The following is a 17194-nucleotide window of genomic DNA, read 5'->3' on the forward strand; positions in this document are numbered from 1 at the left end:
CCTTAAGATACAGCGCGCGCACGCCAATCATTCAGCCATCCACCCCCTCCACACCCTTGTATATTTTTGTTATGTAAAAATAGAATCCCCAGCAAAATACAATATCTCGGCCAAGAGTAATAAGTTAAAACCCATTAAATGTTTTGTCTTCTTTTGGAATAAATTATCAGGACTTAAATTTCGGAGAAGTGTCATCTAATATTAAAGGTATAATTCTAAGAAAAGAAAAATTCAATGCATTTTTGTTATGTTTCAGAAATCATTGAGCAGATTGTGTTGTATTGCATCATGTTTTTCGATAAATATGTCATTAAGGACAGGTGGTGTAAAGGTAATCAGTACACTACTTGCTTGCTCTTAGTTAATATATCAATTTACACGCCATATTCTTAGCCTAGATTAGCTGGAGGCCTATAATAACATTAGATCATGTTGATTACATCAGTATTACACAGTAAGATATAACCTCCAGGTCTTCAGGTCAATATATATTTACTATAGACACTGATTATAAACATACTTTTTACAATCAACCAGGGAACAGGCTAGAGACGGGGTTTAACATCAATTAGATTGTCCTTATTTTACGTTAAACACTGATTAATATACAAATATTACAATTAATGGGTGAGTGGAGAGGATGGGACATGGTAAGGAGAGAGAAATGGGGGTCTAACGTCCACTCAACCCAAACTAGATCACTTTAGGACTAACATATGGTACTATTTTATTTCAATAATTCTCTTGTGTGTAGGGATCTTTAGCAGTGGGAGGAAACTGGAGGCCCTAGAAAAAAGACATTCTAGGATTTGAAAGATGTAGGAGATTGTACACGATTCCAAATGTCCACGTGATGGGACCTTCTGGGATTTTATTCAATCAGAATGAACTATCATATTTCTTTAAAGGAGCTCACCCACTTCTCTAAAGGAGTTCACTATATTTACAGGAGCTAACCCTCTTTTAAGTAGCTCATCGCGATTTTCCGACATGGTTTCTTCTTGTCAGCTGTCTGGTCGTTCGGATGGTACGGAAAACCAAGATCCCGTGTACACATTGGCATACACGTAAAAGATCCCTTGGCTGTAGTGCCGCTGTCCAGGCAAAAATTTCCCTCAGAGCACACTATATGGCGCATGCCCGTCTTCATTAGCCCAGTTCGGAAAAGAACAGAAGGACATTAAACCTCATTTCATTTCATTTCGTTTGAATATGAAATAAGATTTGACCTTAAAAGGTCACAAAATCCAACAGGTTGTTATCTATGAAAATAAAAAAAGCACTAAAATTTCCATCATCAAGAAAACAAATTTTTTATCTGGGCAATGACAACATTTCAAAATATAAATGTTTAAATAAACATTAGTACGTACCAAATTAACGTATTAATTCCAAAAGATTAGAAATTATATAAAAGTTCCAAGATACAGAATATCCATAAAATGTTGCGATACATATATCTAATGGAGCACTTGCAGACAGGAGACGAACAATGGTAGACTGGTAGCTCCACCATGTGTTAACGTACAACATATTTGCTGATTCAAGAAACGTACTAGGCCAATCACAATATTTTATATTGTTTAATGATGTCTAAAGCTGTGCCGATATAGTTCATTTTCAATACGTATTGACGATAAGGCCAACCAATATAAAATACAGTGACATCAAGATTTATGGTTAAAGATAGAGAGACAGAAATGGGGTTAGTCAATTTGCTTGTTTTAAATTCTTTGCGTTACAAAGCCACTATTCGCTTTTTTATTGTTTTTGGTCAAAAATGAAGCCAAGCCCCGGACCGTTTTTTTCCCACCATCGTAGCAGACGATAATATCAAAGCACACGCAACTGACCCCAGATCCAGGTTGTTTAGGTTTGGTTAACCGGATGTTAACCTGATCCAGGTCGTGTAGGTTTGGTTAACCGGATGTTAACCTATATGTGAATGTATGACATGACAATCAAAAACGCACTGGATTTCAAGGTCTTTCTTGAAGGCTCAATACCACTCTTGTTGTAACTGAATAATATGTCCCAATCTTTATTCTGGTCAACAAATTGTACTATTTTAGAATATTTCAATTAATTGATGATACAAATTTTATCTTAACACCTTATTTAAAAATTTTGAAAAATTCAACATAATTGTTTGAAACGTCTAACGTAAACCTTTTCAAATGAAACTTCGATTTAAAAATATTTTCGAACCCTCTGGACAAGTAAAGTAGGATGTAATGGATAATTTACACAACAGGTAGGACACTTAAACATCTAGTACTTACATAGAGATATTATTTATTTTCTGGAGCTTTCAAGCCAGCAAGAGTGTTATTGTCCCTTTAACAAAAGAACATACAATAATATTCCGACAATATTTGTATCAATACAAATATCGTTTGACAGTATGAATACATGTTCATGTAACGGAACAGGCCTAATGATATCATGATGAATTTATTTCAAATTAGTCATTCTTGTTTGACTGAAGGAAGGAAGGAAATTAAAATTGAGTCTTATTTTCAATAAGATCATGGTTCTGTCATAAGGTCATCTATATGTAGATATGCAGATTTTAAAATTCTGCATTGTAAGTCATTATTCTGTGTCAATTTTTTATTATTCAAATGAGATTTGAAATGATCACTTTGAGATTGTAATGGTACATTTTACTATTCCTATATTCAAACTCTTTATTCAAGATTAAACAACAAACTTCACTGAATAGTGAATAAGATAGTCATTTCTATATTTGGAAAAATTCATTTAGAAATTGATTAGGTTATTTTTATGATTACAAGTGCAATGGATCATTCAAATTACACCACTTGAACCAAAGATTTCTGTAATATTTCGCGCATACGCTTTATATCATAAGGTCTGTCATTGAGTCAAATGGTGTGGTTTCGATTCCCCAGTTGCCTGTCCAACCTCTTTGATTTTATCCGGGTCCTTCGGTTTCCTCCCACCACTAAAGACCCCTACGTGCAAGCAAATTATTGAAATAAGATTAAACCATGTGTTAGTCCAGAAATGACGTGTTGAGTGGACGATAAATCTCTCTCTCTATCTCTCTCTACAATGGGGGAGAGGGGGATGGCTTAATGTGTGCACTTTCGATCATAAGGTCTGTCATTGAGATTCCACCCTACTGTGCAAGCAAATTATTGAAATAAAATTGTTTGTGTCTACTGGATCTCTCTCTCTCTCTCTCTCTCCCTCTCTCTCTCTCTCCCTCTCTCTATATATTAAAGGAATATTTATAACTGATTGGAGTAAATATTTGATAAGATATAAATCTAGTTATTATTTTGTTTGGCCTACACATGTGGTACCCAGATGACGCTGAAAGTTTAACAATAGAACAAGCGAATGACGGACCAGCCCACCTGAACTCGACTCATTCTAGCAGCACTTCTCCTTCTACGAAAATTAGGTCAAAACCCACAGACTATTGTTTTATGGTGTCTTTCGAACGTACTAACGGAAATAATCCCTGTGTTAACCTTCCATCGGACTATTTCATCTCTTGTCTTCAATAAGGGAAAGATAACTAACACATGTTTAAAGAAAATATGTCCCAATCAACCAGTCTTTTATTATCTATGTCTATACTTTATTAAAAGACCATTATCCAGTTTTGTTGGCCTGAATGTCGATTGAAGGTCATATGTTACAAAATTATTTAGTTTTATATTAAGGCTATAAAATATCTTTTTATCATTTATTTACATTGAAACTTGTCCGCGACGTGGCGCGTTATAACCTACCCTTTAACGGGTTAATTCTAATGGTTTACATGTTTTAATCTTTTTATGCTAAAATATAATAATGATTAAAATATTCTACATGCTTTACACATTTCTTAAAAGCCATGCATGGTGGTCTATAGGTCATGACCTTAGTTCAGAGTTCAGATATTGGTGAAAACTGAGATGGATATTACCAGACTGAAGTCACAGACAAATTGAACCCTTAGGGAATGAGATAAACTGGAGTATCACACTCTGACATGTTTATTGTAAAGGCAGGAAAACCACACCACACACAACCAAATAGAAGTTGAAAAGACAGATGAAATGAAATGGGTTTTAAGGTGGTACTATTCTGCTCCATCTGGGTAACGAAGACAGGAGTGAACAAGACACATTACACACACGACATTGTGAACAATAAATAACTCCAACTGGCAAGGGTTCTTTACATGCACACCAATGCAGGAGCTTCGTTTTTAGTTCTATTCAAAGAACTAGACACACTTTCGGGGGTCAGTCTCACAAGCACCACCCCTCTTCACAACCCAACTAATTGTAATCAAACCTTACACAAGCACCACCCCTCCTCACAACCTACCCTCCACACAACCCAACTTACCCCACCACCAGCTTCTCATAACCCAACTTATTGTAATCAACCCCTAAAGTAGTAAAGAAAATAAACTATTCCAATCTTGTATAGTGTTGAACCCTTGATTACCCAACCCTAAATCTTATAGGAAATAACATCCACAAATTTCTGGATAAACCTTTCTCTATATAATATCCTCGCATATATCAAAATATCCTGAAAATTATCAGAATTCATTGAGGATTGCTGATTGCCCATTCATTTAAAGAAATGAAAGTCAATTGAGTCAAAATTACTGAACGGAAAGCATAAATTCGAGTGATGTTATTTACTCTAATAGAAAAAAATAAACTTGAAACCTGTTGGCATGTTTTAAATAGAGTGAAAATAGATTGAAGTGTAGTGCATATTTTTAGTTCAGTTATTGTAGTGTCTGACAATAACTCTAGCCCATATACTTCACTTGTTTATATGTTGTTTCGTGAATGTTTTACCTGTGTTTTACCTATTTATAGCAAGGTATTTATCTATCTTTAAGTACTCGGTGATTCAAAATAGAAATCAAAATCCTGAAATCGGCAAAAAAATAAGTAAGCCAAGACGCTGTTTTGTTTGTTTATATGACCATAAAAAGATTCTACTCATTAAGCTCTTATAATAAGTAGGAAAGAAAGCTTCAAAGAAAAAGGAAATAAATATTTTAGAAAACAATTAGCTACGAGCATAAACCTGTATGTCGGATTTGTAGAATAAATTCCACAAACAACTTAAACATACATTATGCCAGAGCTAAATCTGCCGATGGCAGGTCTTCCTTTAGACCTGAAATGTTATCTAAATTATTAATTATATACATAGGACCATGGTATTTCATCCAATCAGTAAAACTAGACACTATTTTTAGTCGGGGGCCCCAAGTTCACAAAACATTCCCAGTCTTAAGTTAAGAATTTAATCACTGTTTATGAGAAATTTCTTTGATCTAGAAGCACAATTCTTATCAATGTAATTTGATAGATTAAAACAACTCAGGGCCAGGAATTATTCCTTACACAGGGAAACAAGACTGGAAAAATCCTGAATGTTTTTGACAAACATTGGACACGATTCTTAGTCATGACTTACACCACTTACATGGGGCAAGGGGGAACCAGACTGGACAGCCAGTTTAATGTGAGAGAGAGAGAGAGAGAGAGGGAGAGAGAGAGAGGGGGAAGTTTAACCTCCACTCGACACAAACTAGGTCATTTTGGGACTAACATATGGTTCAATTTTATTTCAATAATCTGCTTGCGCGTAGGGGTCTTTAGCAGTGGGAGAAAATCGGAGGAACCGGAGAAAACCCATGAGGTTGGACAGGAGACCCTACACCTTGTCACGTACAGCCGGGGAATCGAAACCACACCAGCTGACTCAAGGACTGCCAGTTTAATGAGCCATCACCATACCTGCGGAGCTTGAAGAGTCACTGACATTTTGGTGACTATTACTTCTCTTTAAAACATTATTTTGTTTTTCATCGAGCCCGACTATAATTTATGCATGCTTCTAGAATGTCCACAATACATGTATTTTACCTCAAGTCACTCGTGCATGACAAATATTCAGACTGTTTATAATTTTAACTCTATGATTCATACATAATTTTAAGAGACATTGACTGACATCAGCACAGCGTGTATTTTCTGAATTTTAGAAATGAAATGGGGTTTAACAGCCTCATTTTCTACACCGGCTCGGATAATCAAGATGCATATATATGTCATGCAGTCCCGTTGTTAGCCAAGAAAGTTCATTGGGATTTTCAGGCGAGGTTTCTCCTTATCAGTGGAACAGGCCAGAGGGTCTGACAAGGACAGCTACATGTATCTAGTCGTTCGATTAGGACAAAAAACTGAGACCCTGTGTACACATTGGCATGCACGTAAAAGATCCCTTGGCAGTTGTAATTCGATATAAGAGTAGGCCGTAGAGCCGCTGCCCGGGCAAAATTTCCCTTATAGCACACGGTATGGCATAAGCCCGTCTTCATTAGCCCAGATGGAGCAGAACAGAAGGACGTTAAACCTAAACCCCATTTCATTTCAATGTAAATTTAAAGACAGATATTTTCTCCACGGAACTGCATAAAAAGAATTCATAAAATTCCATCGCAGAAAACTGACTGCATACTAAGCCGATTTAACAGTATTTAAATAAGAAGCATTTAAGCCTAGATGTTAAAAACACTCATGGAGAGGAAGAACGAACAATTAAAGGCATCACACTAACTGAATACAGAAACTCATTATTCAAATTAAACTGCACCTATATTTCATTATTAAATCGCATGTCATCCTAACCCACCGTTCTTAATCAATTCTGAAATGGAAAGGCCAGAATTGGGTCAAATGAGGTCCCAGTAGGAAATAAGTTAATTAAGTTGCCATTCCCTTTAATATAACCAGACTTCAAAAAAAAAATAAAAAAAAAAATAATTCTTGGCAATCTGTTATGTAGAATGGTGATATCATTAACTGCACAACAAAACACAAACAATATAGAACAAAGTGGTCAGAAGAGCAAGAAAGATTTTCCTGAATGCTTTTCACATGGGACTCTAAGGTACCGTAATAAAAATACTATAAAATATCATATTCCTGAACCAACAATATTATCCACTTAATTGTCAGTTCAAATCAACATTGGTCTTGTGATCTTACAGGGAAAAGATGGGCTTCTGATATCCAGTATTCAAGACAAAATAAACATTTTCCTATTGGTACATGAATCGTGTACCATAATGCGTTTCAGCGTCATTTGGAACAAGGGACTTAAAGAATGCGGCTAGACATATTCCACAAGTCATATCAAATGATGACGCTATATTCTTATCTGGAGAGCATGCACAATAAATATCATCGGTGTAGACTGGAATAACCAGACGCTTAGTATTGCTATTAATTGAGACTTATGGCGTATTTCGCCGAACATAACTGATTAGAAATTACAGTAAAGTAAAAATCAGTTTTTTTACAGTCATATTACATTATTATATACGTTGCGACCCTCTTGTGTCAATTTCTAGGTCCCAAATATTAGCGATTTAGCTCCTTTAAAACTAAATTATTTGACATGTAAATTAATTATCTTAAGAAATATTCATTGATACAATCTGATACATTGTATTATGTTTATAAGGAATTCAATATCTAGTTAAAATAAAAAAATAAAGGGCCTACAGTGTATATCCACAACAAAATATCCACACCCAATGACGGTTTTCCGGTTTACTAAGAAAACATAAAAAAAATTATTAAAAAATCAAATTTCTAGAGAAATGAGGGGGGTAAGAAATTTTGTTTTGAAAAGATAAAGTAAAAGATAGTAACTATAGGGTATGATAGTTACAAGGTAGTCATTTGACATGAGCTATATTTAGATATAAGGAAAATGACACATTGGTCAAATTAAATATATAGGACACACCCAGTTATAAAACTCAACCACAGTAATATTAACTCATATAAACACATGTATATACCTCTAATATCATATTGACTCTAATCATTGCTTAAAGATACATTATGTAAGATTTAGATAAAGAACTAGCCATTCTCGCTATAATAGTTCGAAAGTAGATGATGTAAAATGAATAATTTGAAAATTTCATTCAAATTACTCTATTGCAAGCGAAGATATTAGCCTTTGAAGGTTTGACAGACGTGTGCAATAATTTCAACCACCGTACTGGTTGATCGAAGCTAAGTCTCGGTCCTCCATATTTGATTAAATCAAAGTATCACTGAACCATTCTAATCTATTTAATATCGGAGAAATCTGATGCCATCGAGAGTTGATTAAGGCCTGGATCAGTTAATTAATGTCTAATTAATACTTTAGAAAGCATTTCAGGCCTAAAGAAAGACCTGCAATACGCAGATTTAGCTCTTGCATAATGCATGTTTAATGTAATTAGGCAAATCTAGTATAAAACAAAAAACATTCTTTGTGAAGAAGAAAGACTATTATATTTTTATTACTGAATGATTTTTGGAGCAGTTCTTTTAGTAATAGTAGCAGGGTTACATTTATTTTTTTTAAATATTTTATTCACAGGATACCAAAAAAGGTTTATATAAATCGACTTCTCAAAAGCAAGATACATAAATGATATAAACATACATTGATATGGAGTATTAAAGGGTTACATTTAACTATGTATGGCCCAAAGACAATATATACAAATACTGATAAGGCCTAATCCTGAATTTCTAAGTGTAGGTTTTATGTGTAATATTGACTGGCTGACCAAATGAGTAAATAAGACAATGAAGTAGTGAGTACTATAAAACCATTAACTATAAGTATTGATTTTCTGTCAATAATATTCTTTATGTCTAGTGTAAACATGTATCAAACTATAAATTGTTCAACTGATATTTGTATATTTAACGCTATATTTTAATACTACGTTCACATAATAATATATAAATAAGCGTGTATTATACAATTTGAATGGGAACAAAATATTCCCTTTACTGTAATAGTTCATTCCTGTCTGTATGTATTCCATTTCAACTGTGTATTCCATTTGAAATGTGTATTCCACTTGTGTATTCCATTTTAAATGAGTATTCCATTTTAACTATGTATTCCATTTAAAATGTGTATTTCATTTCAACTGTGTATTCCATTTAAAATGTGTATTTCATTTCAACTGTGTATTCCATTTGAAATGTGTATTCCATTTTAACTGTATATTCTAGCTTTAACTGTGTATCCCTGTTTGTAATCTCACTTTGTCTATGAATTCGATCATATATGTTTATTATACATTTTGTGTATGAATACAGTATCATTTTGTGCATGAATACAGTATCATTTTGTGCATGAATACAGTATGATTACTGTGTATTCCACTGAAGTGTGAGTTTCTGTGTGTATATCCACATGTATTATCACTTGGTGAATATACCGGTAATTCAAGTAATATCCATGTTATTGAGATGGAATTTCTATTCTTTATATTCTCATATGTATGTGGTGTAAACAGCCCTGAGTATTTGTATGAAACATGTATGTAGTGTAAACAGCCCTGTGTATTTGTATAAAGCATGTATGTGGTGTAAACAGCCCTAAGTGTTTGTATGAAGCATGTATGTAGTGTAAACAGCCCTGAGTATTTGTATGAAGCATGTATGTGGTGTAAACAGCCCTGAGTATTTGTATGAGGCATGTATGTGGTGTAAACAGCCCTGAGTATTTGTATGAAGCATGTATGTGGTGTAAACAGCCCTGAGTATTTGTATGAAGCATGTATGTGGTGTAAACAGCCCTGAGTATTTGTATGAAGCATGTATGTGGTGTAAACAGTCCTGAGTATTTGTATGAAGCATGTATGTGGTGTAAACAGCCCTGAGTATTTGTATGAAGCATGTATGTAGTGTAAACAGCCCTGAGTATTTGTATGAAGCATGTATGTAGTGTAAACAGCCCTGAGTATTTGTATGAAGCATGTATGTGGTGTAAACAGCCCTGAGTATTTGTATGAAGCATGTAAGTAATAAATAAAGCTGTACTTACATTTAATAAGTTTAACAACATCTATATGGTTTTTATTCGTAACAAGGGTACCATTCACCTGAAATAAACCAAATCAAATTAACAAATACAGTCATGTATGTAATGCTACAAAGAAGAATTTTTGCCCAGGTACCAGTACTTCCGCTGACACTTTTCCACATAAAAGCACAACAATCTGCAAACAGATGAACTTCAGTTTTTCATTCCATCTGAGCGACAAGTCAAGACTTGCTTTGTCAGCCGCATAGGCCCTATCCCCTAACAGGTGGGGATCAAGTTTGAAAGATTTTGAACTTTCTACTTGGCCTTCCATGGTGGTTGAACCCTAGACACAAGGTGCCCCAACTACTTGACTACCGAGGCCCCACAATTAGGAATCTATTTTGCCCATGCATGTAGTGATGTGTATGCCCGGGCTTATATTATTTTCATTCGCTCGGCCCAACTCACTCAGAAAACTCGAGATTCTAGAAATAATTGTGAAAATTGTAATTTAAATTTTGTTATTGCTTGCATTTTCATGTCATGTTTTCATATCATCAATTTGAATAATAAATGACATTTCACACCATCACTTACTAGTGTTATTCATTCATTAAGCATGTGGGTGTTTCCTTGGCTAGGAGCACAAAAATAAATCATGTTTTCTGGAATTATTTTGTTTTACATGATTATAAAGACTTATTTTATCGAAAATAAGATTTCAAATTTATTGACTATTGCTAATATTTAACCATCGTTATAATACAGGCTCCGAGTTCACAAAGCATTCTCAGACTTACGTTAAGAATTTACTCAACTTTCAATCACTGTTTATGAGAAATGTCTTTGATCCAGAAACCCAAAACTTTGCACAAAGTTTCTTATTGATGTATTTGATACATTAAAACAACAAAAGTTTTAAGAGGGGCTATATTTTAGTTAAAATAAGATGAACCGATTTGAGTAAAATCTTAATTTAAGTCTGAGAATGCTTTGTGAACTCGGGGCCCAGATCATCTGGAGGCGGTAGATACATGTTAGTCTCGGACTATATTTATCAATGATGAGTTAAAACATGGAGGGGTTTTCTAGTACATATAATCAATATCAATATGTTTTTTATCAGTAGTTAAAGATAGTCGATATATGTAGTATTAGTACTAATATACTATTTATCTGACACCAGGATTAAATACTACCTCATCTGATCTTCATAAACTATACACCAAAACTAACCTTACTATAACTTGGGGATTCATCTTGTAATATATAATTTAGTACCCACAATCTTAGGACAGAGCACAATTCCAAAATTAACGAAATTATAACCTGGGGATTTATATTGTGATGTATAATTTAGTACCCACAATCTTAGGACAGAATACAATTCCATAAACTCAACTTATTCAACTCCATATTGAACTCTAGTCTACACATCTCAACTTATTGAACTCAATATGTAACTCTACATGTCTCTGTTATTAAGACCCTGGTTTGATAACAAGGAGGTCAAGGGTTCGATTTCAGTTGAGGTTGAGAAAGTTTCGAAGGATTTTCCAGCCGGTCATGGAAATATATCTGGTCATTAAGATGGCACAAATAAAATGAGTTCCTGTTTACACGTTGAACTTATTCAGCTCGATATTGAGCTCTACAACTCAATTTATTCAACTCGATATTGAATTATACAACTCAATCCATTCAGACTGAGTTGAACTCTACACAACTGAATTTATACAACTCGATTGATTCAATACTTTGGTTGGTTCTATGGTCAAATTTCAACCTATGCAGTACATATTTTTCAAATTGCAACTACCAAGGGTTGTTGTGTTTGTCAACATGTAAAGGTGTTGTATTTAGTCCCGTCTAATCGACTTGGAATAATCTCTTTTGTCACTCTTCCCAACGCTGCCCCTGACAAGTGAGAAGCAGCTTGACAAATCCCCACAGTTATTCTCAGATCATACCAGGGTTCAAAGTTAGGACAATCTAATTGATAGGTCAGATGACAGACCTAGTGGTTCATACCACACCAAAAAAAGACCACAATTCAGGAATGTCCAGTCATATAGAACAGTTCAAAATAGCGTTAAACTTTCATTCAGGGCCAGCTAACTTGGCTTGTGGGGTCAGTTTTTAACAACCCATAGCCATTAGTCCAATATATGTGGTAAAGTTGTATATCGGTCTATAAAACATGTTGTAAACATGGTATAATTTATGTAGAAGATGTGATGGTAGCCAATGTGGTGTAGAATGAGGAGAGAGAGAGAGAGAGAGAGAGAATGTTATAGTCATCAATAAGATGTAAAACTAGTTATAGTCCAACCTATAAATAAACTAAAACATTATAGCTGGTCGACTATATCTACCAGTAACCTATTAGTAAACACAATACAGTATGCTGGTCGACTATATCTACCTGTAACCTATTACACAATAAAACGTTATCTAACTCAACCTACTCATTCTTACACTCAATTTATTCATTCTATGTAAGAATAGGCTTAATCATCAAATTTAAACTTTTTCTTAGATGATGGCAATGAAACAGTGTTCATAGTCTACAGCAACTATGGCCTACATGTATGAATAAAAAAATTGTCCTAATGGACAGTCTTATTTCTATTTAAAATTGTCAGGGGATCTTTATCTTCACTGGACCTCTTTTCTTTTGGTCCCATCTGAACAACTAGATGCCTTTTCCATGCTAGGCCCTCTCTGTCCTAACAGTGACAAGGGGACACCACTCTGTCCTACCACTGGAAAATCCCAATGAACTTACTAAACCATCACTTGAAATGAACAATATTAATATCAAAGGGTACACGATACCAAAGCTTGCTAAACAGTCTACTTCCTAATTCCTCAAAATAATCCACTGTTAATCTCTAAACGACTTAATGTCTCGCTCATTAATTGTCTCAACATTATGATTAAAGATACATTATGTAAGATTTAGTTAAAGAGCTGACCGTTCTTGCTATAAAAGTTCCAAAATAGATAATGTAAAATGAATAATTTGAAAATTTCATTCAAATTACTTTATTCCGAGCGAAGATATTAGCCTTTGAAGGTTTGACAAGACGGGTGCATTAATTTCAACCACCGTACTGGTTGTTCCAAGCTAAGTCTCGCTCCTCCATTTTTAGCTTAAATCAAAATATGGCTGAACTGTTCTAATTTATTGCCTGGATAGGTTAATTAACGTCTAATTAATAATTTAGATAACATTTCAGACCTAAAGAAAGACCTACAATAGGCAGATTTACTTCTTGCATAATGTATGATTAATTTAATATATTTTTGAATGATAATGAGTGAATCTAGTTGATATGTACCTATGTAATATATAACTAGTTACAGGTAAGTATACATAACATGATCTATTAGTACAGTATATACAATAATTCTATCAATCAAGATTGATCAAATAACTTCCTGGTTTTAACACCTATTAACAAACTAATTAAAAAGATAGGATCCACAGTAAATAATGAAATGAAATGAAATGGGGTTTAACGTCCTACTGTTCTGCTTCTATATTGGGCTAATGAAGACGTGCATACACCATACAGTGTGCTATGAGCAGCGGCACTACGGCCTACTCTTATATCGAATTCCAATTGCCAAGGGATCTTTTATGTGCACACCAATGTGTACAGGGGACCTCGGTTTTTCGTCCCATTCAAACGACTAGACAGCTGTAGTTGTCAGGCCCTCCGTTCTGCATCACTGACAAGGGGAAACCACGCCGGAAAATCTGGATGAACTTTCTCGGCCAATGCAGGGACCGAACACCCGACCTCCAGGCTAGCAAGCCAGCATCTTACCCACTTAGCCACGTGATCCCCCCAACCACAGTAAATAAGTTGTCCAAGTCGTCCAGGTAGGCAAACAATAAAGCTTTATTAGACCATGATTAACCATGAATACGATCATAAAGATAACATTGTTTGACTGAGACTCTTCAAAAACAATTTATGATGCCTTTAATATTCTTCTTTATAACCACAAACACACAATGTCAATCTATATTCCGTGTCAATCTATATTCCATAAACACACCATGTCAATCTATATTCAATGTCAATATATATTCCATAAACACACCATATCAATCTACATTCCATGTCAATCTGTATTCCATGTCAATCTATATTCCACAAACACACCATGTCAATCTTTATTCCATGTCAATCTATATTCCACAAACACACCATGTCAACACAACAAACCCACCATGTCAATCCGTATTTGACTAAACACAATAATCTGATCTGATCTAAATAAAATGAGGTTTAATATCCTACTATTCTGCACCTACTGGCCTGATGAAGATGGTCATACACCATACAGACACTACAGTCGACTCTTTATTTCAAGAGTGTTATTACCGGAATGTAAATGTGTGGTCAGGACCTAAGTTATCCATCACATCCAAAAGATGAGACACTGTTCCTTGCCAGTCCTCAAGTCCTGTACCACTGACAAGAGGAAAACATGCTACAATCTAATCTAATGCATCAGATTCAATCCACTAATATGTTCCATAAAATTGTTTTCAAATTGCTATTTTAATTTAAAGTAAAGTGATAAACGTTTTTATCTATTGCCATAAATATTGTTTTTGTGAAATGTAAATTTTCTGAGACTTAATTAAAGAATTTACTCTACTGGTGGTATTTTAAGTGTTCCTGAAATTCCTCTCATTATATAAAAGATTTTAAAAAGACTAGATGGCTTTGATTTGAACAAATATAAAAAATTCAATTTAATTAAATTTGATGTTTTGATATGTTTTGCCAAATGGATTAACAGAGTAAAAGAATCAACATTGAGATACAATTGATTTTATGTGCAAAAGTTCCCATCAGGTTAAAAAAAACCAAAATCCAATATCATTAAACAAATTGTTTCAACTTCCATATTTTCAGATATCAATTTATTTGAAATGAAATGGGGTTTAACGTCCTACTGTTCTGCTCTGACTTGGCTAATACAGTGTACTCCGAGGGAAATTTTGCATGGGCAACGGCGCTACGGCCTACTCTTATCTCGAATTCTAAATACCAAGGGATCCTTTACGTACACGCCAATGTTTACACAGGATCTCCATTTTTTGTACCATCCAAACGACTATACGTGGTCCCTTGCCAGGTTTAATTTATTTGAATAAATCTTGATCAGTTACTACTCAAAATAAGAGAAAGTTAAAATAATATACATCGTTTAATGGAATACAATTACTGTGAAACAAGAGTATTATTCAACCATTATTCTTATCTCATCATCCCAACTAATGCCTAGAATATCAGTACAATCAGAGAACCAGTCGAGTTGAAGATAACAAAAAAAAAATCAGATATCAGCAGCCAAACATAAACATATCAGCATTTAATACGATGTAATAGCAATACAAACAGCACATAGCCCAACCTTTAATTTTGTTGTTATCCTGCATGTTTTCCGATTTGTTGTTATTGCTTGTCTATATATTTAACCGCACCCATTTGTCACTGTACCTGGTGATATCACTGGAAGTGGAAGTGAAATAACGCTAGTTCTCACACAGATAACATATTCGTGTGTACAGACTTCAACTATCGCTGTACATTGTTGAAAATATTCACAGTATACTCTTAGTAATTGTGCTTCCTGTATTATATGTTTTTATGGTATATCTATGGTTTTAAAGTAACATTTCATCTTTCTATATAAGTATGTCCTATAGTATACCTATGGTTTAAAGTAGCATTCCTTCTTATATAAGTATGTCCTTTAGTATATCCATGGTTTTAAAGTAGCATTCCATCATTCTGTTTATAAAGAAGGTTTTTGAATGAGATCAACAACTATTTATAAAACTATTTAAAACATCTAGTATAATGTTGACATTTCTTGTTTTACTACTTCAAGTTGAACACATCTCCTGTTTACATTCATTCATACCATGAATGTCCAACCAAGAATATACACCGAATTCCTCACCTCCACAAAACCACAATCCTATACAGATATTTAAACGACGATGCAACAGGAAAGGAATGAAGTTAAACTTCTTATATCCGTCATTTATATTTTTTTAACTACGGAATACATCACTTCAGTTGTACGGCCATTTTTATTTTCAAGGTGACATGTGCATTGTCAGAATTAGGTCCTTCTAATATAGAGTCCAGTCCGCAACTCCCTAAACAAATCGCCCCTACCCATCCTTGTTATTACTTCTTGATCAAATGGTTAGGGGGTTTGAGGTACAATGAGGGGTGTCAACGTACAAAAGACTGCAATTAAACGGCGGAAAAAGAAATTGACAGAAAATAATGGTTTTAATTTTATTTACATAATTCGCTTGCCCGTAGGGGTCTTTAGCAGTGGGAGGAAACCGGAGGACCCGGAGAAAACCCATGAGGTTGGACAGGCGACCCTACTCCTTGCCACGTACAACCGGGGATTTGAAACCACGCCAGTCGACTCAATGACAGACTTTATGATACAGCGCGCGCAGGCTAACCACAAAGCCATCAAACCCCCTCCCCCTGCATATACAAAGGTTTGAGGGAGATTTGAAGCAAATGTTTGATAGGTTAATTAGTTTGAATATGTTTTTAGTCCAAATATATCATCAAATCACACACTACGCAGGAAAGTATCTTTAATAGCTTTGAAATATTAAAAAAAAAATAAAAATGAATTTGTTTTGGTCTGACTGTAGAAAATAAATCAAACACTTGACATATCTTTAAAGAAGATGCCAAACTTTAATCAAATAAACCTTCCGTGTTTTAAACTGTACGATGTTATTAATTAAAGTCAGCCAGTCAAGATGTTGAAAGACACCCTATAAAGATGTTTTTCTACTGACTGATTTAATCTTCACGCCAAACACATCATATCAACAACTGATGAAATGAACGGAATCAACACAATATTACGGTTGTTTTCAGATTTAAATATACATACAAAAATAACAAATCTATATGTATCATCAACACAATAGTTTGGACATTTAGAACCTATATATGTAAAAAAAAAAAAAAAAAAAGAAAATTTATTTTATGGTAAGAATATTCTTGTTTTTTGGGGTTTTTTTTGTGTAAGCTAAATTTAAATACAATATTTTGGACATTTTGAACCTTAATACATGTATGTAAAAAAAAAAAAAAATGTTGAGATAAAAATATTCTTGGTTTTTTTTTCAGTGTAAGTTTAATTTAAATATTATGTATTTTCTACTGAAATCAATATGTGTATGATATATATCTCTCTATATATAGATGATGGTAGAAAAATTACC

General features: G+C 34.1%; 1 protein-coding gene across 3 annotated transcripts in view; it reads right to left on the reverse strand.

Moving 5' to 3' along the window:
- LOC126829934 (rho guanine nucleotide exchange factor 12) overlaps window positions 1-17194 on the reverse strand; it is a 122899-nt gene that overhangs the window by 75698 nt on the left and 30007 nt on the right. For all 3 annotated transcript variants that reach the window (XM_050560108.2, XM_050560112.2, XM_056102764.1), the window contains exon 5: window positions 9910-9967. In XM_050560108.2, the coding sequence (XP_050416065.1) occupies window positions 9910-9967 (58 nt within the window). The remainder of the gene's footprint in view (window positions 1-9909; window positions 9968-17194) is intronic.

This window comes from Patella vulgata, chromosome 8, assembly GCF_932274485.2.
Source record: "Patella vulgata chromosome 8, xgPatVulg1.2, whole genome shotgun sequence".
Classification (NCBI taxonomy): domain Eukaryota; kingdom Metazoa; phylum Mollusca; class Gastropoda; family Patellidae; genus Patella; species Patella vulgata.